We start from the raw sequence: 27,760 nt of genomic DNA, 5'->3' as shown, positions 1-27,760 counted from the left end.
ATGAAAGTACATACTGTGGCATATACATGTGTATACATAATTTTTAGGGGAGGCTCAGTACACCAGCAAGTGAAAGATAAGGTCTAATTTGAGGGTTCTAATTTCCATCTAATTTGAGGTTAAACCAATAAATAAATGAAGCATAAGTTGGGGTAAAATTAGGTACATGATTTCTGGAGCAAGCTGTCTTTTCCTCTCCAGCAATCCATAATGTTCCACAGGGACAACAGGAGTTAACTATTTCAGCCATGGACAAAAATGGCTGAATCAGTATTTCTGAATGTTAGTGATTAACTTTATTTCGCTCTGTGCCACAGGAGCTTATTGGAGTTAATTATGACTTTTCATCAGAAAAATTAAATATTTGAAGTCTTTCAAGAAAAACTTTCCAGAGTTCTCCTAAGGGAATCCCATTATCATTATTATTGTTTTTTTGACAACCCACTGTGTGAAACAGACTTATCATTTCATTATTCCAAGACATTAAATTGCTCAGTGGAGTGAGCACATTCCCCTCTTGCTTTGTTGAGTCATGCAGTATCTATGCATGGTTTGCAAAATTCCTTTATCTCTGGTAACCTCTGTGACCCAACCTAGTGACTGACTGACACCTTCACTTTGTAGGGTTAGGATACCTCCAGGCTTTCGCTTTGAGGAGCTTTTGTAAACTGTTCTTTTAAAAGTTGACCAAGGCCTTCACAATTATGAAGTATATCAGGAACTTCTGCCTTTTTAAGTTCTTGCACAAGAGCCTAGTGTCAATGAAACCTAAAAGAGTGCCTAAATGAGCTCTATTACAAAAAAAGATAAACATTGCAATTGTGGTGTTTAAGCTGACCTGTGATTACCTGAATTGAATCCAACACAGATATGTGCCACACTAAAAGTTCCAGTATCCTCTGGTAGATTACTTAAACCCTGGCAACTCAACAAACATTTTTGTTTTAATTTTATCAAAATGATAACCCAGTTCAAATCGTCCCATTTTCATCATCTGAGTTGGAAACATCAGCTGATAACGTTGTCAGTAACATCAGCTGTCCTAGCCACAAAGTGGATAGCCCTGAGCAATGGTGCCTTCTCTCAATTAGTACTTTGCTTGTAAAGTTGGCCCATGTGTAAATTGGCACGAACTCTCATTGAGCTAAATCAGATGAGACTGAGCAGCCAAACACATAAGAAGAGATGGTATTTATCCTGATCAATCTGCAAAAATAAACTGAAAAAAAAGGCAATTTTTTATTTTTGTGGGGGTTTTTTTCAGAAATCAGTAGTACAAAAATCTGCTTAATCATTCTGCCTCAGGGAAAAGCTCTATGCATAAAGATGTGGACTTGATTAGTTTGGACTTGATTTTTTGACACAAATGTTCAAATACAAATCTAAAGAGGAAAAAAAATATGTACCATCATCTTATTTTTGGCTATGCATGAAAGATACATGTTTAAAATAAGACATAAATGAAGTTACTTATTTTTCAATCCATTCTTTCACTTATATCCTTCTGAAATTACATAATATTTTATAGTGTGAGCACACCTAAAAAATGAAGAGACAAAGGGAAGCTAGTGGTTCCGTGCCTACCCACAGTAGTTGACTGTTGCCTTAAGAAAAGTAAGAGACATTGCACAAAACAAATTAACAGAAAGCAGCAGCCATCATCCTCCTGTAAGAGGTAATGTAAGCCTACAGCCACAAAGCACTGAAGGGCTTTTGAATCACATGGTTAGTCTCGTGGTAATGTATATGTGTTTCTTTGAAACAAGGTGGCACTAATATATACTACCGAGACATTTTTGTGTAAACAAAAAAAGAAAATATTTATGGAAAATAGAATAACAAAAACATAACAGAATAGCAACAACAAAAAAGTTGATGTGTTCTATACCAGGTGTATATACCATTACAAAATGAGTAAGGAATCAAATACAGCCAATAGAACAGGACTGCTTTCTACCTTTCCAGTACCCTGGATCTTAGTGGTCAAAATCTTTAGGATATTTCTGATCAGCTGAGACCAGTTTTTAATATCTTGGTACCACACTCTGTGAACAGCCATGTTGGTTTCAAGCTGCCTGTACAGGGAGTAAGGAACTAAGGGGACACAAGCTGGATTTCTGCAGAACGTTTCTCCCTGCCTACCCTAATTTCCTCATGCATTACTCTTGCTGAATCTGTACACTGTAGCCCTCATGTGCCAAATCCACCCCATTTTGCACCACAAACTTCTTAGGGAATACCTCCCACCTGCACTACTAGCTCTAATATGATAGCATTCCTGATCTCCTGATGAAACTATTCCTTGCTGCAGCATTGCACTATGATAACTGATGATGAAATAGGTGTCAGGCATGACTGTTTTTCTGGATTCTGTTTCCTTTCCTGAGGCCAGCATGAGTGGAAAAATCAAAGTGGTTGTCATGATTTTCTAATTACTTATAAATACAATTTTTCAGGTCTAAGATTTATTGAAAGTTATATATTAGATGTCACTACAAAAGAGGATTTTTAGGCTTGATGATTTTGTTTTTTGTTATGTTTTCAAATGTCCAGCAAAGGAAACTAAGAACATGGACATCTTCCTTAGCTACTCAGTAGCATTTTAGGTTGGTATTTCCTAGACACATTTACAATTAAAATGGTACGGTATTTTTCTTTATTTTATTAGTCATTATACTCCTCTCATTTTCCTTCTGAACTTTCTTTTCTACAGGCTTCCTCAAAGGCAGCCAAGTCTGCAAGTTCCCTTTTATTTCTTAATTCCAAAAGGGAATATAGGAAGCGCTTGCTCTGCTCTTTATTAATGCATAGTTTACAGCAGAGATAATCCACATGATCCAAGGAACAAAAACACCCACTTAATGCAGGTGTGTGGGCATGGCTGAGTTTCACTGCGCTGCCAGAAATCTAACACAGGCCTTGAGATTTATTCTCACTGGATAAATATGCAACCCTTTAAATGATTTTGCATTCAATGTATCACTAATTTATAAAAGTAAATAAATAAACAGAAAGCTGGCACTTGCCACTTAGTAGAATCTTTGAAAAGCCTTGGTACTATAATGACTTATCTTGCTTAACAAGGGGAAAATAATGCCTAGTATGCAGTTGTTAACACTTCCTATAAACCTCTAAAACAATCTTTTTTTACTCAGTGACAAGAAATCTTCACAGGTTTTTCACACAAAATCTCTAAGCAGCTATCCAAGATTTGCAGGTTTTTTCATCCAAGGTTCTTTCTCCTTCTGTTTGCTATTCTACTTGGCTCTGCTCTTATGTGTTAATAAGAGGTGCTATTCTAAACCAAAAAGTTTAATCAAAAGCGTATAAATTTGCTGATGTGATGATATATCAAACACAACGGCTGCTAGAGCAGGCTTTAAAGGAAACCCACAGCATTCTGTAATGTACTGCACTGGATGATGTCCTTGCTTCATTATTGCATCTCAGAAACAAATTCTCCATAACTTGCCATAATTAAAAATTAAAAAATGGGGAAGGAAAAAAAATCTAAACATGATTAATAAAAGCTTATTTCCTGATCTGACATGGTTCTTTCATGATACTGTCTCTCCATCTACTCCTGGTTACCTGCTGCTCTGCAAGGGGTTGTTAGCTCAGGTGGAGCAGTATGTGAGCACAGGGAGACAACTCGGACCACTGGGTACTGTGGCTTTTTTATAACTTTCATCTGTGCCCTACAGTGAGCCCTCTCATAACCAGAAATATTAGAATGCTAGAATATTAACCTTGGGTAAAGGTTGTTCAAATGCAACTTTATTGTTTCTGGACAATGGTTCCAAGTATTCATACCACGCAATATCTGATCTATTAAGTATATTTCTTCTGTGGAATCATACCTGGCTTTACATCATGGTTGTACTCATGTTTGACCGTACCTACTGAGATCCCAAAACGAGGATTCCTCTTACCTCATTAGACCTGACCATGTGTGTGCACAACACATGGGAAGAAGAGACTGGGGATTGACAATAGCCTGTATTCTTAGTAGAAACCTTATCTCCTGACTGAAAAAGCAGCACAGTATTCTTTTGACACTACTCTCTCTTACCTTCAAATGAAAGTGTTGGAAAGACAGCTTCTACCCACTCATTTTAATACATTTTAATCTTCTACCTTACTTTGCCACACTTATTTAAGCTTACTCCACAAGTCCTCCCATTGATGTTATTAAAATACCAGCATACAGTGATCAGGCTACTTTGAAGAACTTTCATGGAAAAAAAAATGGAGCAATTTTATCTGCATTTTATCATGTCATGCAGATAAAAAAAAAGCCTCTTCAAATAAATGCCCAATAGAACAGGTATCATAAGAAATTATGTGGGCAGATAACTATGTTAATTTGCTGTCATGATTATTATTGCCTTTTACTAGTCCTAAACTGTTGCCTATGGAGACAGACAAGTAATTTCCCCTTCACAAACATGAAATACTCTTCATGTTAATAGATTTCTAAAATAGAGGTAGTCACAATACAATAAATGTTGCAAGCAATGCATGACTGTCTTTTGGTTCACAACAGAAATTAGTATCTGGGTGTCACAAGGAGTGTGGCCTTGGTACGGTGCAGAACACTGTGTGTGACTACACCAGACAGCTGGGAAAGGGTTTTTTGCATGAGATATATGTGTAGTAGTATTAGCTTCATGACGTTTTTTGTAACATTCCTCTATCTTCTATTGTTTACAATTCTCCATTGCTATGTCACATTTCTCATCAGACTGAACTACTTTTGAGACTGGGCTTGTGTTTAGCTGATGCATCTCTAAGGCACCTATGATACCACAGGGGTGTCATAAGTACATATTTTTAATCCTTTCTTCTCCCTAATTATACTCTCATTTCTGTTTGTTAACTGCCACTCTTCAGAAATCCTGGTGTTGAAGATTTGTCACTTCCCTGTTTCTCTGTGGTGTTATATGCTACCTTCAATTCAAGCAACTAAATTAAGTCAGTGGCACCCAGTTTCTCATTCTGGGTTTTCACCTACTGCTTCAAGGCAGAAAAAAGAGCAGTTCTCCCCAGTCTGCAGCTGTCAGCTAATTATCTCTGGTCTGTCAGTAGAAAATTTAAAGAAATACTTTCTCTTTTTCTTTTCTTTTCTTTTCTTTTCTTTTCTTTTCTTTTCTTTTCTTTTCTTTTCTTTTCTTTTCTTTTCTTTTCTTTTCTTTTCTTTTCTTTTCTTTTCTTTTCTTTTTCTTTTCTTTTCTTTTTTCTTATTTTCCTTTTCTTTTTCTTTTTCTTTTTTCTTTTCTGCCGCAGTCCAAGTATTCTCCATTTAATTTTCAATTTAACATTACTGATTTCAGAATCTGTACATAATAGATGAATTTAGTTGGGTAGGGTATGATTCACCTAACTCTTCTCCCCAAGTGTCAGGTGGGGAATTCACACACCACTCGAGTCTCTGGATTCCACTACAGAAGTCAGACACCTAAAATTTAGGTCTGAGCATTACCATGCCCACAACTCTTTTTGCATCTGAGGCACAAAGACCTACCTCAGCTGTACCTAAGGCTGCTTTTCCCTCCCACACCCCTTCAGACTGAGGTTTCCTGCCCTACCTTAGCAAATAAATGGATGAAGGGCATTAAAGACACAGTCAGAGTCTCTCCTTCATTCAGATTATAAGTGTTCAAGATGGTGCCTCTAATTTTAGGGGAAATTCAGCCTCATTTCTGAGGATAGAGAGTTTTTCCAAAAGCAGGAGAAGTTTGATAAGAACTCTAGATGTATTAACAAGATAAGAAGCTTATTATTCCTTTTCACAGCAGCAGGAAGGAATTAAAAAAGCAATTAGTTCAATAGGTGACAGTTTCCTTTAATGACCCACTTAAATATGAAGTAATAAGGTCACCCAAAGTTTACACCTGTACTATTTAAACACACTAAAAGAAGCATATGGAGCAATGCTGAATTCTCTGTTGACCTAGCAGTAATTTTATTCATGTTGCCATGGGGAATACACTATCTATTAATTAGTTAATATTTTTTGCATTAGTATGTAAATAGACATTTCTAGGTTAAATCAATCATTCATCAAAGATCTGATGGGTCGGCCATGTCCTTGTCGATGGTTAACACTGTATTAAACAACTAAAAATTTTTGTCTCTGTTAATGGAAAAGAGATAGAAATCTGCACAAACCTCATAGACAGATAATTCTAAAATAACAAGACAAACCAGGAAGGCTTTTGTACACTTCTCTTCCACCTTGTAGTGGAGAACTGAAAGCAGTTGTAGACACCTAAGAAACTAAAGCCCATGGAAAAAACATATGGTACAGGATCTATCATGTGACTGCCTGGATGCAAAATACTGAAGACATCTGAAAATGTCATCTGTGGATCTTGACTGTTGGTGGGAACATCTCTCACCCAGAGCTAAGCTTTTTGAAGTGCAAGGCCTCAGCTGTTTCCTTGGCACTTTCTGCTGACATCCTTGTCTTTGATGCCAGCACCAGCTCTGCCTCTTTTAGGATAAAGTACTTGTCTTTAACATGAGGACAGATTTTTATGTAAATCTTAAACGATTTTTAACTCTTGTTCTGTTTTTTTTCCACAGTTTGTAATGTCATTTGGCTTAATACATTTGGAACTGTGACTGTTATAAAATAAATTACTCCAAGTACTCCAGTGGGATGGTATTTTCTTCAGCTATTGTACACTTTGCAAAAATTGTCCCCACTGCCTGACCATTTGGTATAAGACAGCTTGTTCTGGCTCTTAGGGGTAGAAACTGCACAGGTAAGTTGATTTCACAGATATGTTTACAGCATTCTTTCTTTCTTCCTTTATTCTTGTTGAGAAAAAGAAGGCTATTGATTTCCCATTATTTCTTTTCCACTGTTCTAATTTTAAGCCCTTTTTGTTATATGAACCTCAGGAGGATCTAAAACCACAGTGCTGAAAGAGTTAAGCAGGTTTTAAGCAGAGAAATATGTGTCCTGACTTGTTGACTCTTTTAAAACGCCATCTAAAAATCAGTGTAGAGGAGTCAGCACTGGCTCTGTCACTGAACATAGACAGCAATACTTTGCAAAGAGCACTTTATTGTTCCAGTACACTAAAAGTGTATTTTTAAACATCTGGAGCCATGAAAGCTGTTCAGCTGAGACTGTTCATTACAGGAGGAGGCAGGGATGGCAAGCAGCCATGGGATCAACAATGTAACACCTGGTTTCTGACCTAAAGTGGCTAAGAAACTGAAGATCTCATCATTGGCAGCCACAACTTCCCTGCAACATGATCTCTTCTCTGATATATTTGTCTAGTGCTCTTTTTAGGCCCCCTGTAGGCTTTTGCTCGAGAAAAAAAACCCCTCTGAATACTTTCTTTCCCTGTAGAAACTAACTGGCAGAGAGATAAAAAACAGAGTATGAAAGACAGTAAATGGATCTCAGCAGGAGAAGCCCCGTTCCCCTTACAATGACCAGCCAGTGTGTCTGTTGCTCCAGCGCAGAAATTCAAGTCTTGTCTTTAAAATCACCAGGCATCTTCTAGACCTCATGGATTCCCTAATTTTTCCTCCAGTTCCATATTATAGCATTCACGCTTCCTGCTACAGGGGTCTAACCGTATCAAATGTTTCTCAGTCTGCCAGAAGGCTTCCTTACAGGTACCGTATATTTGTTTCAGTCTTACACACTTCCATACATTTTTTGGTATAGACATGTACAAAGTCAGTGGGAATTATGTCTGTGTACAGCAGAGCTGAATGCAGCCCCAGATTTACTGTGTCATCCAGTATTTGTAACACAATAGCATTTGTCAAAGTGCCAATGTGAAGTGCAAGTGGATTTCAAACAGCTGTAGTGCTGCCATACGCTGCCCTTTGGTTAAGCCATGACTTAAAGTTCAGCTTCCCATTTAGAGCAAAAATTGACAGATTCATCTCTTTTGGATCTTCAGAAGCAGTCAGGCTCTTTGCTGTGCCTTTTCTCATCTAAATACATCTAATGGGCGTTGCTGACACCTCCCCCTGACATTGGACCCAGCGGGTGCCTTGATTTCCGAAAAAAAGAAACCTCCTCATGGAGTCCACTGTCTACCATTAGTGAAGTGCGTGGGATCTCAGCTCAAGCCAAAAGCTCAGAGGACAGCTTACAAACAGCCACATTGTCAGTAAGACCCGATTTCCCACTTAGAACACATGCTGAACTGGGACAATGGCAGAGACCTCAAACAAGATTTAAGCTCTACAGGTGGCCTTGCAGTCTCTTCTGAGACATGAGACATACCTCCATATTAAAGGGGAATTCCCTAAATGTCAGGGTTTGGGATATCCTTGATCCACCTCTCTTATTTAACAACAACAGGATAATACCTCTGCATGTAACCGGCGAGGCTGGGTGAGTAGTGTTACAGCCTGACTCCCTAGACCACTGGTTCATGAATTTTAGTATACTAGAGGCTCTTCTGAGCAATAGAAGTTCACCTTCCAAAAGTGATAAAACTCCAAGAGAAATGAATGACAGACTCAAGATACCTGGCAGGGCACTAACCTGAAATCATAGATCCATACCTCTGTTCTGAGTCACGCTGGCTGTGTTTGTAAACCTTGGACTCCTAAGCCCCTGGTGAATGACCTAAACTGCATGTTTTCAGAGGTGATGGAGATGGTGACAGTCTGGCTGCCAGCAGGGATCTTTAGTACATGGGAAAGGACGCAGACTTAGCTCAAAGTGTGGTCTGTCTAAAAAAGATGGATTGAGAAATAAAGCAAATTGTTAGTACAGCAGTGATTCATGTGGTTTGTGAGGGAAAATGGGTTAATAGGCTTATTTGAAAACGCAGTTTTATGCAATAGGTTGGAAGATACAACAACAGAATATTTAGAGAAATATTTTCCATTAATACATTATAAAGGAAACATCCTGATTTTGCTATAGAGAAACATAGGTAGAAACCTCTTAAGCTTGGTGGCAGCAGCCAAAAATATAATCATCTCTTTCTGGATAAGATACCTAAGAGGTGCTGAGCAGTTTCAAATCCTACTGCTATTAATGCAAGCTTAAAGTGCTTTATCACCATCCAAGATGTTTTACAGGAGTGGTTTCCCACAATGCTGTGGGCACAATAATTGGTCATGAATGGCATCTAAACTGTTCCTCATGCAGTTCCTCTTCAGCTTTTCTAAGATTATGCTATAGGAAAAAGACAAGCAATTTCAACTACCAAACTATATATTACCTCTTTCTTTCTTTTTAAGGGACAAAGTAGAACTAAAGGAGAGTTCACAGTACAAAAATAATAATTTTGTTTGGGGCATGGAAAATTCACTAAATGGAAATAGACTGAGAAGCATGGGTACCATAAGAAAGAGAATGAGATGAATGATTGTTATCTTTTTTTATAAGGTAGAAATATGCTAAGAGGTGATAGAACTTAGGAGCTGATTTCTCTGTCTCAGAAGGAATAGAGAAAGTTTCAAAGGTGAAAGCTAAAAACTGATCAAAGAAAACACTCTTTTATATGATGTGTGACTGAACCATAAAACTCACCTCTACATAAAGACACTCAGGTCTGGAATTTACAGAGATTAAAAAAGATCAGAATTTCAACACTCATTAAGAGAGCTCAGAGCTCTGATTTTCAGAGCCTTTAAAATAAAAGAACTTGGTACACTCAGTGATACACATTTAAAACAGCTGGCAATGGATAGGATATCTGCAAGAGCCATTATTTCTCCGGAACTTGGAAATGTTACTAAATGGGTCTTATATTTGACAGGGATTTAATTGCCACCTGATTCATGTCTGTCAGTTGGTTGGTAATCAGAGGCCAAATTCTTCAGGGCCCAGAAATAAGTCAGCTGCATCAACAAAAAATTCCACTTCAGGCTTAAGAAGTCCCATTTGGATCAGACACTGTTCTAGAAGCCTGCAGTAACGTTAAGTGGAGCCATCAGATAATAAATAGGAAGTATAAGCCTTCACAGATCTCCTTCTGTGACCCAGAAACAGCCTCTACAGAGAAAGCAATGACTAGCTCCGAGTCTGCAGAAGATGCTGCTGTGACAGTCACAGCTGTTTATCCCTGCCTCCACGATTCTTACCACCTGTGAAACTTCCAAGGGCTCAATTAAGGCGGATCCTACTCATTGTTTGTTCCTTGCAAATCATGTCTGGCAGAGCACTCAGTAGCAGGACAACAGATGAGCTAATGCATGCCAAAAGCCCCGGATCAACCTCCACGTGCCGTGCCATGCAGTGCCGTGCTTTCCTTACATGCTCAGCCCACTTCCAAGAAACTTTTTGAATTCCAAGCAGTTGCCGTCACAGCCGTGTACACAAAGCTGAATGAATGAGCCTCATCGCTTTCAGCTTCAGTCCTGTGTCTGACACACTCAGTGCCACAGCAAGAGCCGTGTGAAACTCCTGCCTCGGGCAACACAGAGCAGCTCTTCTCTTTGAGAAGGGGTAATCGAAGTGCTGGGGATTGAGGCTTTGCCACCTCCTCTCCAACTCCCTGCGGAAGCCTGAACGGCCCACACTTATCCCTCACTGCTGGTGACTGAAAGAGAGAAAATAAAATCAGCCTAACTTTTGTGGCAGTGATGAGGCTTTTCTGGAGCAAGGTGTGCTGGTTTTGCAATCTGTTAGTAGCATGACACAGCTAAAATGCACGGTAAGATATCTCTCAAAAAACTGATGCAAAAATGAGTCTTCCAAGACTCATCTGGATGCTTGTAGGCATCTATTAATGGTGTCTTGAGTGAGAGGACTGTGGAAACACTGCAAGTAGCCAGCTACACAGGGAAACAAAAGTGTTGGAAAACTTGATAAATATAGTTCTGATGCTATCTTTGAAATATTTAGACTGGGTGAAAAATCTGAAGCAAAAACATGTGCTGTTTTAAAATGCAACACTAGAACAGAATGGAGGGAAACTGACAAAAGGGATTTATGTCTCTCCGGCAGGAACAATGTCTTAGTATAAATTCCTTGTACTGTGTGTAATCACATAGGTTACACCTACCAGTGGTCAAAGTATCCAGACTTCTGTTTTATCACTGCTCATCAGAAGAGATCGAAAGGACAAAGCTACATAAAAAAGCCCCAAGCTGGCTGCCACCTGACTGGTGCACTGGCAGTAAAACCAACAGCACTTTCTGCTTCCTAGTATTGAGCTGCCTTAAGGAAATGAAACAAAACCAAATATTGTTTATTGCCAAAAATGATTCTGTCTTCCAAATATGCTTGTTCAATTTTGAGCTGCACATCAAAAAGTGCTGCTTAATTCTGCTCAAATGATGCTTTCCAAAGTGAATTGCTTACACTTTTCTGAAGAGAGATTTTAACAGATTTAATAATTTTTCTTAAATTACAAGAAACGAGACAAAACCATCTGAGATATTTTTAGTTTAATGCATTGATGAATGAAAATGTAAAACCAAGTGGATTGAAATGAGTTATATTTAAATTGTATTTAGGAATTTTACTGCATGCTATTTTCTTTCAGATGCAATTGAATAAATACAAAAGGAAGAGATAAAGCCACATAAAAATTCAAACTAAAGCTGATTGAAAAATAAGGGGCTTATAAGAAAACACACTCTTGATACAAGGATTGTTCCTGTTTTCCATCAGAACTTTATTTTTTTTTTCAGGAAAAAGTTGTCACTGGCTGAAACCCAGAGCCAGCCATATAAAGAGGAAAGCCTAGCGCAACATTTGAAAAGAAACTTTCACGGTGAGCAACAAAAGCTTTGTCTTGAAATGAAACCTTATCTGGAAAGGTACAAAGTGCCAGCAAAGGCTTTGGGATGGGCAGGGCTGGCATACTGAGTAGGTGATCAGGGCATGGCATCAGGGTATGCCATAAACAGGCTGAAGGAAAACAGCCTTCCTTTTCTAAACAGTGGAAATTCGAGAAAAGACCTCCAGACCCAACCATATGGATCTCTACAGCTTGGGCACTGTTTTGAGGCTTAGAAAATTCACATGTGCTTTGTTTGTTATGTACAAAAAGAAAACATAAGACATAATGAAGGAAAGAGTGTGAAGCAAAAGCAGCACGTGCAATTATTTTCAGCTCTTGTACCATCATTTGAATCTCCCCAAATCTTGGGATTTTTCAGAGTGATGTAAAGAACTCTTTTGGCCTTCTGGCCTTACATCCTACCATATTCCTCATGGTGATGAAGGCTATAATGCTATTGATTCTGCATAATTACTAAATTATTCATGTGATCATATGCTTCCAATAGCTGAGTTTAAAGACAATCAAAATTAGATATGCTGATTGAATTAGGAGATTTGGAAGCACTGGGAACATGGCTTGTGGGGGATGAACAGATACTGACAGGGGACAGCTGACCTGCCGGTTATGCATATGGAATAGAATTGAACAAAAAAGTAGGAAAGAATGAGTTTAAATATTAAAGAGAGGACAAAAAGACACATTAAAATGTGAACAATTTTTATTACACATTTTCTAGTAATCCAACCTACTTTTAATGAACAGATACAGCAAATTGCTGACAATGTTCAATAAACTACAAATAACAATTTTTATGGCATTTAATAGCAGTCTTTTATAAAAGCAAGTAATTGTTGGTATGTTTTTGAGTACAGTCTTCATAATATTCTGGACAACACTCTTATAAAGCATTTTCTCATAGCTAAGAGTTATAATAAAATCTGTATAAGTATTGCTTATGCATGTGCAATTCTGAACTGTGATAAGTAGGATCAGATATCAAACTGAACTATGTTAATTCATATCCACTGAAGGTCTGATCTAGAAGAAACTATCCTCCCACCTTCAATGGATTCTCCATATTATTAATTTAATAATTGCATTTCAGCAGTCTAAGTACATGAGACTCTGTCAATGCACTTAAGAAAACACAAGTCCTGTTCCAGGGGTCATGACAGCTGTGCACAAGGTTCTTTGCTATTTGGAATTTGAATAGTCCTACAGTTATTCAATTCTTGCAGATCTTTGATCTCTTTTTCACACGATCCCAGGTTGCAGAAAACACTGAGTTCTGGTCTGGGTTCTCCATCCGATCTAAGCTCTGTCTTCTTTCAGAACAACCTGTCCTGATCTCCTCACCTACCTGAAACAACAACCAATACTTACCAAATACTACACTTATTTGCCTTTCATCTGTCAACGTTTTTCTTCTGCTTGCTGAGACCTGTTTTACACCAAAGTCTTTCCCAGAGCTGTTTCTCTACCTCCCTCCAAAGCTGTCACCTTGCTCTGATTTCTCCCTGGGATTTTGTCATTGCAGATGTTCCCAGCCTCCTCCTCAGAAAGTCAGCACCCTCTCACACACCTTCCCTCTCCTTGCCTCCTCCCTCTGCTCCACAGGCCTTTCTCCAGGAGCAGCCACTTGCAGCTCCCCCACCTCATCCTCACCGTGCATGATCAGGCTCTTGCCCCTCCTTCTCAAGAGGGTTTGCTATGGATTACATTATCCTTTAATTAAGCATCAAAGTATTACCACGAGTCATGTGAAAGATGGATATTATTTTGTGTCATAGACAAGAGCTCAGTCAGCTGAATCCAGCACCATTTGGATTATGAATGGCACAATCATGAATACACTGTAGTATATACTCCAATACTCATCTTTTTCCAAACCAAATATTGCTTGATTTCTGGTGTGATTCTTCATGTCAACTGTATAAGGAGTATGTTTGGTGTTTTTAAACCCCGGGATTTTTGCCCATCGAAATTTGTATTGTGGTCATGAAGATGGAGAGTGTCACTTAGAAAGACCGAGTTTTCATTGTCCTTTGTTTTGCTAACCACTACAAAATTTTAAGCTTTTCTGCAAAAAGAAAATTTACAGTGCCCATAGAATCAAAACGAGTGTGCTGCTGTCTGAGCGAGCATTTGATCAATGCATCACAGCAAAGCTAAAGAGACAGGCCAAAGAAGAGGTATAACATTTTAAACCTAGGCAGTAACACTGTTATGCTTAATTTGTGAGGCACTATTTTATGTAACAGATCTTATTCCACTCTAGATGGATAACAACTGTGAATAGTAATTTTATTTTCCACTTAGTGGAGCCTATTGACTTGGACTAGATCTTGCCAGAGAACTAGTTTTGTCATAAAGGTAGTAAATTCTGTGCTCATTTTGTGTTTGTTTGATAATTAATAGTGCAGTGTCAGCAGCAGGACAAAATGCAAGTATGATTTTTTTTCCCCTCTGGAAGATATAAAAGATATAAGTCAATGACTTTATGCTGAGTATCTAAGGCACATATCTTTTACTAAAATGAGTTCAGCAGATTCAATGGAGGTTCTTTTCTGTTTGGGAAGGTGTGTGTGCAAGGCACTCCCATTAACCAAGCATCCTTGGCCCCAGGCACAAATATACAGATAGTTACACTGGCAACCATTTTTTCCCCCAGTGGAGACATGGTTTATAGCAACACTGATTTTCCCTTATTGCTGTAACAGTGACAAAAATAGGTGTCCACGGGTGTCAGTATACATGCTAGTTATAAATATAATAAAAGAATTATATATTTGTTTGAAAAAAGAGGCACAGTAATAAAAATGCCATGTAAACTTGACACTACCTTTTTATCACAATCTTCCTGTATTTACCAATACTTAAAATAAAAACAATAGCCTTAGCCTTCACTAAGCTAGAGCCACAGCTCTAACAGATGGCTGTGCCAGACAAGCTTTCAGCATAGACCAGACCTGAGCACCTCACAGCAAATTAACAACATGGGAACCCTCATGACAACTCACCGAGATGAGCAAGTGAAATCCTGTGTGTAAGTGTGAAGCAAGGAGTAAAAGCTCAGTCTAGCCAAAGATCTGTGTGCTCAGAGAACACAAGTCTACCTCCTTTCAAGTAACTTACAGACATAAATGGAGGATTAGGCCCCAGTGATTTACTGAGATGCCAGAGGATGTTCATAGGCTCCACTGTGAGCACACATGCCTTCTGCTGGACCAAGTCAGTCTCCCAAGAACATTTGCAGCAGTCAGAAGGTAAGTGCCACAGTGTGACTTTCCCTTTAAGGTCAACGTCCAGCACAGATTCTGTAAACTGGAGCTCTAAAATGAGTTCCATCAGCAAACTGTCATGCTAGTCCAACCATGCCCCAGTCTGAGATTTTCTGTATGTCCTATTTCAGAGTACTTGTGCCATCGCGACATGCTAAGTGCCTTTGCCATACAGTTATGTTTTTCTGATTATTCACAAAAGAACAAATAATTTGACAAATGGGAATTGCATGACCCATACTATGAATAGCCACTTGCCTTTCTTCAATGAAAATTTTATGACAAATTGGCATCTGCTGTTAAAGTGACAAATGCATCTTTGCTCTCTGTAGACCTTCCCACCTGTTACTCCATAGATGATCATGCCATTTACGTGCTGCTAACAAACTGAATGGTGCTTCACTTTCAGGGTGACCAGGCTTTGTCAGAAAATTAAGGTATTATTTATTAAATGAATTTGTTATTCTAGTGAAAATTACAGCAGCGCAACCATAGATCTTGTATTAAGGCTTGTGCTACCTGCAGATGTTGGCCTCCATCTCCCTTAAGGTGCAGTAAAGCAGAGAAAGGACAATGCAGGGCCCCACTGAAAGAACCATGCAGAGATGTTTTAACTTTGCAGCATTTCTAATCCTTCATCATCCTCCTAAGGTTTTACATCTCCTGTCCCTTCCTGCTCAGCCCTGTCACCCCATGCTTGCTGCTTCCCTTCCTCTGGAGAAGCAGTGACAACAGTATCCAGAAGGCTTCAGGTGTATTTTTTTCTCTGATTCTGGTCACAGTGTAAGTCCACCCTATAATGTCTGGGACTTATTTGTGTGGTTATAATCTCACCTCCAAGATCATCCAGGCAACCAGGTTACTGCACCTGATTGGAGTTCACTGACTTCCAAGGGCATAAGATACCCAGGTGTTTTCTAAAATCTGCTGATATATGTAAGAGAGTGTCTGGGAAAGAAGTAGGTTAACACAAGTCAGTGTATTATAAGAAGCTTTCTTTCCTATAAACCACTAGCAATCAGGTTGGAGAGATGGGGGAGAGGAGAAAGGGAGAAATGGGAGGGAGGCAGGCATACAGGCAATCTTGGTGGTTTTCTTATTTATTTTAATCTTTTAAAAAAGAAAAAAACTGCAAAACAAAAGAAGAAAATACTTAGAAGGCAAAGTTTCCATAGGAAAAAAATATTTTATTTTTTAAGAACAAATTCAGTTTGAAACAGACGTGGAATGTGATTTTCATAATTTCCATTTTCTGGGAACTAATTGCAGTGTGGAACTAAAGCAGATTTCAAACTTATGACCGGCTAGTTTTAATACAGAACAAAACAAACAAACAAAACCAAAACCAAACAAAACAAACAAACAAAAAAAAAAAAGGAAAGAAGAATATTTATAACTCAAGCATAATACTGTGTTACTTACAAACTGGACAAAGAAATTCTTAAATAAATATTCATGGTACACAATTTCAGCACAAATATGCGGCAATTTGGCAACCTTTTATATCATTTTTTCCTCAATACAGTGCAAAGGGGAATGACACTGCCTTTAAACAAGCTGTAGCTAAATACATTGCAAAATTCAAATTTTATACAAAACATCTTGCTCAGACTTTATAAAAAACCAACATTGCTCTATATACACAATCTGGTTAAGAAAAGCCTTTTTTGTCTTGTTTTCATGTGTTTTTTTTTAATTATTTAAAAAGGTGAATAAGGCTACTGTAACACCCCAAATCCATATACAGTAAATCTGAACCTATTTACAGCATCTTCACTTAGACATGATGGTGCAAAGTCCAATTCAGGTGACTAGGGATGATCATACAAGCAAGGCATTTACAGTAATTTTTCAAAGCTGGACCAACGTCAAAGAAAGGAACAGTTGGTAGATTGTCATAATTCTGCACCAGACACAAAACAGACGCACAGTACATTTTTTTTCAGTTGGTTGCAGGTTGCTCTTGAGCAATTAATCTGATTATTTTTTTCACAGTTTAGTATGTAACTAGAATGTGGCCAACTGACAAAGCATAGACATGATTTAATAAAAATCAGTATCAGTAAACCCATCTTTTCCCTTCCTCCCCCTCCCCCAAAATAAAATCTTAATGACTTACAAGAGAACCTTGTATAGATGGATTCACAGAAAGGAAAGGTTGTTGAAAAGAATTACATATGTACTGTAGTTAGTCACCATGGTAACCTTCCACAGAACCATGGGTTGAGATTTTTTTTGTTTTTGTTTCTCTCTTTTGGACCAACATCTCAACATAATCCTCAGGTTCAGAAAACAAAGAGAGTGATCATTTCTATAACGGATTTTTTTCTTTAATTTTTTTTTTTCAGGGGCTCACCGGATGTCTGAGAACCCTAAAATGCTGTTGCTACATTTTCTTTCCAAATCAGAAAGCAAAGTGTTACCATAGTAACATGACTATGTTAGAAATGTCTATTTGCATAGCACATATAAAAGTAGAGTTTTTTTACTTTCTCCCCAGGGTGGGAGCTTTAGGGGAACAGCCATGCTAAAGAGAAAACTTTAACCTGAAACCTCCCTCTACGAACCTCAACAAAATCTACAGAACACATCAGCCTGTAAGGCAAGGGAAATCACAACACAGAAAATAAATGCCGGCACACCTTCTCACTGTTAAATATGTGATGCAGTAACACTGACTTCTTAATATTTTGGGCCTTACATTTCCTAGTTTGCTCTTATGAGATGCTTTGGAAATTTATTTTTTTAAATGTGCTCCCATTGTTATTTTTGGATGGTTGATTTTTTTTTTCCCAGAAGTAGTTTATTTTTTTAAAAAATGTGTGCGTATGCATAAATATATATGCATATGTATGCATATATAAATATATATATGTGTGTATATACTTATATACACACACATTTATATATGTAAAATGATAAGAAGTTAAGACTATGTAATTGCCGCAAATGAATTTCACATCTTCTGGTGTAGATTCTGTGCAATCTCAAAATATATATTAGTAAAAAAACCAAACCAAAATAAAAAGTAAGAAAAAATGAACGAAAGAAAAAATCTCACTTTATATCCCTTGTGTTCTATACACCTATTATAAATAAGACATATTTTCCTTCTCCATCTCAGTGTCATAATTTATTTTATTCTTATGGACTGAAAGAGGTTTGCCATATGTGCTTTCACTTTGCAACAGAGCACCAATGAACGGCTGTGTCAGTCACAGTACTTACTGTGCAGGGACAGCACAACAATAAGCCAAAGTACCAAAAGGGTCAGTCAGAAAGAAATTCTGCCTTACTTTTAGAGATGAGAAAGGTTTTGTGGTTTGTTGCTTCCTTTTTTTTTTTTTTTTTCCCCACAACTTCACCAGTGATAGAATTAGCTCATTTGACCCGTTGGCTTATAATCTTCTTGGTCAGACTTGGCTCTCTGCTATTTTCTTAAATGCTTTCCCTGTGTTTAGTATAATCTGATAGTATAGCAGCTGAGTCTGCTTAAAAGTCACCCAAAGCAGACTATGTTTTCCCTACAGCTTCAAAGCTGTGTATCTTATTGCCAGTACCACATCAGCCCTGCCCTAATATAATCCTCAGCGGCCTGCTATTGTCTTGTCTTCTCCAAGCTTGTTCACTTACTAACAATACCCCTCTGTTCTACTGTATCGAAGGTTCTATTTTTTTCTGCACACTGGTATTTGATAACCAAGAATTCCTTCAAATGCAGCCTTAATCCACTGTGCATGTTATTGTGTTTCCTACTTGCCTCTTAAAACTTAGCATACCAAAGTGCTGTGCTACCTAAATGTATTTTTTTTTTTATTTCCCAGCTTCTATTTTTGAGGCAGCAATATTCAACTGCAATCAGCCCTTCCCTCCACCACCCAGTCTTGCTCTTGACTTTGTTGACAGCCTAACTATTTGGCTGGAAGGCTCCTTACTATCAAACACAATTTTTATAAATGCATTACCCATTCGAGTGAGGCTGCTGTAGCAGATGGATGGAGTGCGGATCTCCAAACATTAATGTTCCATTAGTGATTCAGGAGGTGGAGTGAAAGGAAATCTTATGTGAAGGATGGCAGAGCCCTGGATAACAGAAACAAATGGAACAGTGACGGACTAAAAGCGAGAGAACTTTAACAAGTCTTACTTAGACACCAAGGTCTGTGTGACAAATCCAGTATGCACTGAGAAAGACACACAAAAGTCAGAAGATTGCATTTCAAGGTTGATGTATCCTAGAGCACCTTCCCAGGATGCCTAGAGCTATTAACATCCACAGATTGCTCCATCTTCCCTTGGCTTTTGTACATGCCTGAACGCCCGCAGCACATGGCTTTGAGGATGATGAATGTAACAAGAGTACAGCAATCAGAATGGGCATCTTCTACATAAAAGTCTTCCAGCTTTTAGTGAATACTTATTCACTGAGATAGGAATTCTACAGACTAGGTAAGCTGTCCAGCTCGCGTTGGTTCCTGGAGAAAGAGCTGTTGCTTTCTCCCCCCTGTGCTTAAGTCAATGCTAGCGCAGCAGGCATCATCACAAACCCCAACAGAAAGCATTTGACCAGTGAGTTTCCTCTACGACTCAACTGTACCACAGAGATGGTTGTGTGTTTTCAGACCTTGTAATAAATGTTTGCTGGACTCTGAGGAGGCATCTCTTGAACTATGTACACTGGATGTCCATAGTCGCCGCTGACCTTTTCATAGTGGGGGCAAAAGACACTGTCTGCAGTCCTTAGAGGAATGATAATGTCACTGGGCTCAGAACCATTGTTGTTGCCACTGCGTTTTGGGGTGGCTAATGTACTAAGTGATAGAGTTGTCGTGTGCTGCGGGGAATGCTTCCTGTGTCTTCTCCGGTACTTCAACAAAAGAACCACCAAAGTGATGATGATGACGATGAAAATGATGCACCCTGATGCAATCCCTGCAAATAAGGCCACCTCTGAACCCAGTATACTGGAATGCCCAGCCTTACTGCCATCTGTGCTAGATCCTGGAAAGAATGGAAATACAACAGACAAAAGTTATTGCCATCCTGCAACCCGTTTACGTTGCTTAAAAATGTGTAGAGTAAGCAACACTAGAAGAATCAACTGACAGCTAAAGTTTGACAAACCAATTACCCTGTTAGATAGCTAAATGCAAACAGCCAAAGTCAGCAATCAATATTAAACAAGACTTTGTGTCTGTTGGTCTCACTTTTGTGCTGCTCCGAAACCACTGTGTTCCATACATCATCATCCATCAGCGGTGAGGACTGGCACTGACAAGGCAGCCTTTGATGCACACTGCATCTTTTAACAGATGCTGCCCAGCCCCGGGCACAAGAGAGGGGTGGGATAGGACTGGAATTGAATGTAACACAAGGAAATGACAATTTGGTGCCATCCCACCACCATATTATTTGTCACAAAAATTAAACAATTGCTTACTTGACACTTTCTCTCTTGAAAGTTTGAACCAATTTCCCTCTCTTGATGCTCACTCACAATGGAAGACTGATACAGATGCTACATTCACATAATTGTTAAATCTTCCTACCAGAGCCTCTGTAGGAATCAGCGAAGCCTACTTAGTGACCACTCCATCAAAGATTCATTAGCCCAGTAACTAATGACAGAGCTAGCAAGGAAAACTTGCAGCCTTTTTCAGGAAACCCAGAACCATCTGTCAGCAAGTTTTGCTTTTGTAGCATTCCCAATTCACTGAATTTTCTTCTAGACACCTTCAGTCCTAAGAGTTAGTTTTTTTCTTGTTCACCTAACAAATGCAATGCATTCTGAAGGTATTTGTTTGGAATCATAAGTTTATTTTGTTTAGATAATTATTAGAAAAAAACAGATCTTTGCATTTAATAAAAGACCAGCCATGTGTAGACTTTATATGGTCAGCTAAAAGATCAGGATATTAATTATAGATGCCTTGAAATAAACTTCATAAATGGCTGTCGAGAACCACTTGATAATGTATTATACGGGAAGAGAAAGATACTCATTCATCTGCCAGAGTACTAGATGTAAGGCAGCACTGACCTCTGTAAAGCTGCTTAGCAAACGTCCTATCCAAAAACTTTCCTGTAAATGAGTGATACTGTCACTAGATATAATGAACTTCTACAGGAGAGTGGAAGAGGGGACAGAGCAGCTGTTGCCACAACTTGCAGCTCCAAGACATTATCAACTGGAGCATCAGAACTGGCTTATGCTTCATCTCACTATGAAAATGTTTCCTTTTCTGGTACTTTAATGGTAAAGTAAAATGTATTTGGGGACAAGGAGGAGACATCCTGGAGTCCCACCACACCTACCTGAGTGGTCCTTCACAAAGGGGCTGGTGGTGGAACTCTTCCCATTGGTGCCAGCTTCCTGCTCAGGGCGCTTGGTGGGATCCGTGTGCCGGGGCAGCCCTGCCGAGTTGGGATCTGGGGGAGAGAAAGACGACTCATGCAGCTTTGGCACTTGATGGTATGGAGCCTTACATGCCAGCTCTAAGTACCTCGTGAGACACAAATCGTTTAGCAGAAGAATCTTTATGCAAAGGACAGGAAGATATAACAACATAATTTTCCTTTTAAAGTAAAATGGTTATATTATTTCAGATGTTTAAATTGTGAGGCCATCTGCAGAAACTATAAGGACTCCTGTGACTGCTAAGAAAAGCTTTGCAGATGACATTTTAGTTTAACTGAGGAAGTTGACTGACTACTAAACCAACTTCTGCTTAGAAGAATAATTCTTTCTTCCTGCACAATAGGTTATCTATATGTGAAAAGAGACAATGAACAAAAACCTCTCTGTAATCAGAATTCATAACAAGCAAACTATAGAAATATTAGCTTCCCTCTTTTCATGTATTTTAAATAATTTTGAGCAGCAGAGTTGTGGCTTTTGTTTTTAAAATACAAATAAAAATGACTGAAACACACCACTCCCAGGTGACCTTTCCTTCTAGGGATCTCTGCAATGAAGAGATCTTATTACACTAACCATCCTTCTGTAGAAATCTGTCAGTAGCTGAGGAAGAGAAAACAGACTTTGCTTTCAGACTATAAGGGAGGAATGACCACACTAGACTCGACTGGCTCTCTGCTCTACACTGCTAAAAGAAGCCTGAAAGCTAAAAAGGACATTGAGACCGATCAAAGTCATTTCATGAAACAGCAGATGGTCTTTACCTTGTCCAACTTTCATGAGGATCTTCATGGTTTTTGTCTGGCACACCCCTCCCTCCTGGTTATCCAGGCCCTCCAAAGACCCATTTGATGTTGCTGATTAAAAATAAAAGAAAAATAAATAAAAATAAAAATAAATAAAAACCAGAAAATCAACAGGCAAAGTGATGTGAACATGAGTGTCTGAAAGTAGGGATCTTTCAAGCTACCAGGATCTGTTCATGTTGCTTGGGTTGACCTATGGAAAGCTGTGAAATGTTGAAAGCCAAAGGAATGAATACATTGGTAAGCTGTACAATATATACAAATGGAGGAATGTGTTATCACTGTTTCAAATTTACCCAGCAACCTTTTTTTCCTATGCACAATTGATAGACTGACTGACTTGGACAAAAACAGTGCCTTGCTAGTAGGTGATGGAGTCAGCTGAAAAGGAAGCTCTGGCAGGCTCAGAGAAGGAAAGCACTGAAAAATCACTCTTTCCTCCCTCAACCCCAACAATATCTTTATAATCACCATATTACACCTGCTTCCTCTATTACAAATCTCCTGCTGGATGAAGTGAATGCATACAAAAGACCCAGGTGAAAGCTAAGATTCTGAACTGATTGGAAAACCATTTAATATTTTAGAGCACAATCTCATTTTTCTCAGCATTGAGAAGCCTCTGCCAGGATAGGTGCCAGAGGGGAATATGCTCCAGTCTCACGGAAACCTTTTAGCTCATATGAACAATACGGTGCTTTGCCCTGTGTTTATATCGTTCTTGCTTATCTAGGTGCTGGCTGGAACCACGCAACCCTGGCGCAAGCCGACACTGCCATGTGATTTGAGCATGAAGCACCACTCCCTTAGAGAACCCAAAACACTGAATCATGGTCTATGGGTGCACCGCTGCTGCCCAAGCCAGCTGTTGGTTCCAAAACAGCTGCTGGAAAATGATTTGGCAGCTCCTCAGCAGTTGGCAGGGTGGCGACTCTGCACTGTGCTGGGCACTGGCCACTGTCGGTACGTGCAGGGGTGCCCTGGGCACGGTGGCAAAGAGGGCACAATTGCACACGGTGGGCTCTGGCTTTGCTATGCAGGGAATGCACCAGAGGTTTTCCTGCCCTGATTGTTCTGAGGATGGAAATTTCACCATTATTTCTTGGAGCTGTTTATCCAAGGCCCAAAACAGATATATGAGAGGGTGCATGCATGGGCATCAGCACTGGGCCACCAACTGGAGAAAACAAATGAAAAATGGGTTGTAAGGGAGCTCACTGCTTGTCATGGCTGTGGTGAAATGCTTAAGCAGCACATGCCTGCTTCTGCCCCTGTCCTTTCAGCTCATGGGCTTTACACTGTTCAGGTCTTTGTTTTTAATTCTCATTCCTTCTCTTTCACCTTCCTTGGGGATTTTCTTTCAAATGCAGTCTATGTATATTTCCTTTTTCTTCCACAATGTCTTCCTAGCCCCATGGCAGTATTTTTCTTGCTCTAATCTTCTCTCTAGCCATAAAGATATAAACCCCATACCACTGAACCCTGCTTCCTAGCCTTTCATCTACTTCTTGTTTTTGTTCCACTTCTGACTCTTTTGTCACCAACTCGAATTACAGCCACCATACAAACTTCCCAAATTGTGCTTTCTTTTCCTAAAATTCCCTTCTCCTCATATGTGGCCCCTCCCAGTTCCTCCTCTTGTTCCCTCCCCCCTGTAAAAACATGACAACAGACGTATGGCAAAAACACTTTTTAAAATACAAAAGAGCACATTGAGTTATTTAAGATAAAAGCTGATCTGAAATTTGCCACTGCATTGCCAGGCTCAGAAAATAATGGAGACATATAGTTTTGTTTTCTTTTCTTTGTTTGTTTGTTTTTTTCCAGAGGGAAAAAAAATCAATACCAAGAACCCATCCCGGACATAAATCAAATGTGTCTTTGCTGAAAGTGTTTTTTATGATCTATTTTCCAATGTACCAGCACAAGGACAAGGAGAAAAAAAGCAGCAAATAGAAATACCAAAGCTGAGCATCAACTGAACCTATGAGTAATAAACACTGACTTTGTCTTGTGGTTTTTTGTTATTTGATTTTTTTTTTAATCGAGGCAATGGGGATTCACATCTCCTTAAATACCTTCTACTTGATTTTCATTGAATAAAGTGCTGCTTCTTCTGAACATCAATGCCTTTTTATTCTTTAAAGGCCTATCCATTTAACCCACAGAGCAGGAGACCTCAATAAGATGCAGACGATGCAGTCTGACCTCAGTACAGAATAAGAAAGTAAGATGGCAAAAAGAATGCAAAATTACTTCAAATACAGTCTCCAAACGGGAAGACTCAGATGTACAATGAGTCTGGTTGTGTGCCTACGCCAGCGCAATCTGCCTCGCTTGCTTGCTAAAAGAATGCTTTCATAGCTTTGATGTCAGATGAATGAATTTGTAGAAGTATTCACTTTTTCCACAGTTCTTCAAGAGATTTTAGGAAAGCCTACGTTACAGCTCAGAGTACAGACTGCTACATCCTGAGGAATGGGGAATTTTCAAAGAGGAGTATTTCAGTGACAAAGCAAAGTTTCCATCTCAGCTTCTCCCTGTAATTAAACTGACAATTACCCAGGGCCACTGGAGGAAATTATTTTTCAAAATTCATTCAGACTATCGAAATATAACCTTGCATATCCCTAGTGTACCAGGAAGAAAGTAGGTAGCTTTAAACACAGCATTTCAAGCTTTGAAAAGCTGCACAGAGAAAAAAGAAGTAATCTGGGACAGCAGAGAAAACACAGTTTCATACTGCTAATGCCCCTTGACAGTGTAGTGTGCAGAAGTCAAACAAGGGAGCAAATACAAAATATTCCTCAAACACTTGCTGCGGCCTTTCTATATCGATCTCCAAATGAAAACTACACCCACTATCATGTTAGCTCTGCCACTGCATTCACACTTCTGCAGGAAAGTGACCCTTTACCTGTAGCTCTGCTCACACTGTAATGATATTTAAAAAAAAAAAATAATAAAGTGGCCGTGATAGGAGTTTTGGGTATAAACACAGAAACATAACACAAGCTTCTTCTGTCTAAAATGGAAATTATACTCTCCAGTGTGTTTATATAATCAAATTTTAAACTTTCCATTCAGTTTATTTTTATATATGGTCTGGGTTTTTTTATATATATACGTCTAAATATGGACATATTTTAGAGTCAATTTCTTACACATGACCCTCTGATAAAACTAGATACTACTTAAATATTAACATTAATAAAGATAACTAATGATTAATATGAAGTTTCTCATTAATATTAAATGTACTCAGAATTCCACACTTCACTTTATATTAATACAGCAATACAGAGGAACCTAAAAGTAAGTAAAATGTTGCTAAACAGGTAGCAAAATATTTTTAAATCTCTTGATAGTTAAATACCTCTGGTTTTCTGAGACCTGTCCTTTTCCACTGATGTCAATTGCAAAACTAATAATTACAGTGAAAGGCACATTAAATTATTCAGCCAACAGTTAATCCACACCAGCAAATAAGTATATATAATTGCACTAAAAATTTTAAGACTAACAAAATTGTAATAACTTATAGGCATTTTTAGTAGTAGTTTTTCAGACACTGTGTGTCTGCATTCCTTGAATACAACAGCAGCTGCCATTTTATGAGGAATGCAAGTTTAGGTTTTCAACATTCAGAAAACACTCATCTGTTATGAAATTATGGTTGTCTGCTAATACATACTTAACTTTGGAGAAGCTAGTCTACGTTTTCAGTTTTGTAAAACACCGCCTTAACATATCCTCTCCCGTACACAAGGGAGAAATTAAATTATTCAGACCAAAAAACTTCATTCAGATCTGCCTCCCCTTTTTTGAAATATATGCATTATATAAAACCAAACAAAACCCCCAACAAAACAAAGAAACAAACAAACAAAAAAGCCTGGAACTCATGTAAATGTTTTACATTTATTTGCTTTTAAAACTCCACAGTGCTGTTTACTGTATGAAATGCATTAGTCATAAATGCAGAGGCAGGGAATCCGTGAACGAAGCAGAGTCAGCTGACAAGAACAGTTTCTGGCTATGATTCTTATACAGTCCCCACGGAGAGGAAGTAATATTACATTTTAATATGTCTTCATTTGATTGTTATTACTCTGCCCCCCAGGAGGCTGAGCCACTGTATGGATCATGGCTGTTTTCAACCTATCAGGTTGGTAACATTGCTCTAATCAGATGGAGAATTAAGCTGCTGGATTTATGCCTGTATACAGCTTTTCATTCACAAAGAGATTAAAAATGAAGGCACAGTCACAAAAATTCAACTTCCTTCACTCCTAAAAACACATATTACAAAATGAAAAAATGCTATCACAATTACTTAAAAGAAAACACCAGCAGACAAAAATCTCAGCCTCTTAATTCTGCTACAATTAATACCTATAGTTTCATGTTTTAGGATGATGAAAAATACTACCTGTTTGCAAATCAAATGCAATATCCTTTGAATCAACACAACTTTAAAATACATGTATTTCTAGAGCTTGAATATAAAATGTACTACATAGCTGATGAGAGAAATGATGACCGTCGTACTCAATTTTCCTGTGAAAACTAAATGGACCTTAAACCACAGACTATAGGAATGAATGAATGATGTCAACTGATGGGCAAGGACAAAACTGGTTTTGTTCCTCCTTAGTGTGCTGGACAATAAAAGTCATTTGGCAATATATCAAAGATACATTATTGATGAGGTCATCAAAAATTAATTGCTGCTGATGTGGATCTGTTAATAGCAAATTGAGGACTACAGGTTTCTTTGGGGTGGATCAGTACTATCACTAATAGCAGTGATTTTCAACATTTTTTTCACTAAATACTTGCTCAAATTCTGCATCAGAAAATAGGTTTCTCAAAATCAGAACAAAACAAAATCAAATAACACCACCCATCGCCACTTTCCCCTGCTGTGCTTATAGACGAAATGGAAAAGCCTAAACAGCAGCAAAAATCCACACAAGCTTTAGATCCAACATTAGTAAGAAGTTATTCTTAAAGCAAAGCTGCACTTGATCTCACGTCCACTCTCAGGACTACTAAATGCATGTAAAATCTTTCAGGATTTTTTATTTTATGAAGTCATAGAAAACTATTTTGGTCAGGCATCATGTGTTTGTGCTCTGATTGCTTTCATCTGCTTTTGGGTCCTTTTAATGATTCTCTAAGTAAAGCACCAAATAAATAATTCTTCTTTCCCATAAATTTAGATAATTTATGGGACAGGGTTAAGAACACCAGAAATCACACACTGTGAAACCACAAATCACCGATCACAACATGGAGGTTGTTTCTAAACCAGTCATGGACGAAGAACAAGGTAGCTGAGTTAATAGGAAGAGTGTTTCAATTAAATGAAATTAAATTCCACCCCCTCTTAGTAGCAATGCCAGATCTGCATGGAGATCTGGAACAACAACAACAACAAAAAATTGTTCAGGCCACTCACCAAAGAATAGATATCTTGGCACATATTATGTTGGGTGAGCTGCAGAATGTTTAGAAAGAGGA

General features: G+C 38.5%; 1 protein-coding gene across 1 annotated transcript in view; it reads right to left on the bottom strand.

The window, feature by feature from the left end:
• Window positions 1–16,176: 16,176 nt before the first annotated feature.
• Window positions 16,177–27,760, bottom strand: part of EFNB2 (ephrin B2) — a 45,133-nt gene continuing 33,549 nt past the window's right edge. The window contains exons 3-5 of the mRNA XM_027644057.1: window positions 22,193–22,285; window positions 21,326–21,439; window positions 16,177–20,011 (exon numbers count right to left, since the gene is read on the bottom strand). Of these exons, the coding sequence (XP_027499858.1) occupies window positions 19,629–20,011; window positions 21,326–21,439; window positions 22,193–22,285 (590 nt within the window). The 3' untranslated portion in view covers window positions 16,177–19,628. The remainder of the gene's footprint in view (window positions 20,012–21,325; window positions 21,440–22,192; window positions 22,286–27,760) is intronic.

This window comes from Corapipo altera, unplaced genomic scaffold (genome assembly GCF_003945725.1).
Source record: "Corapipo altera isolate COAL_440 unplaced genomic scaffold, ASM394572v1 0, whole genome shotgun sequence".
Lineage (NCBI taxonomy): Eukaryota > Metazoa > Chordata > Aves > Passeriformes > Pipridae > Corapipo > Corapipo altera.
This window is presented reverse-complemented; position numbering and strand designations above follow the sequence as displayed.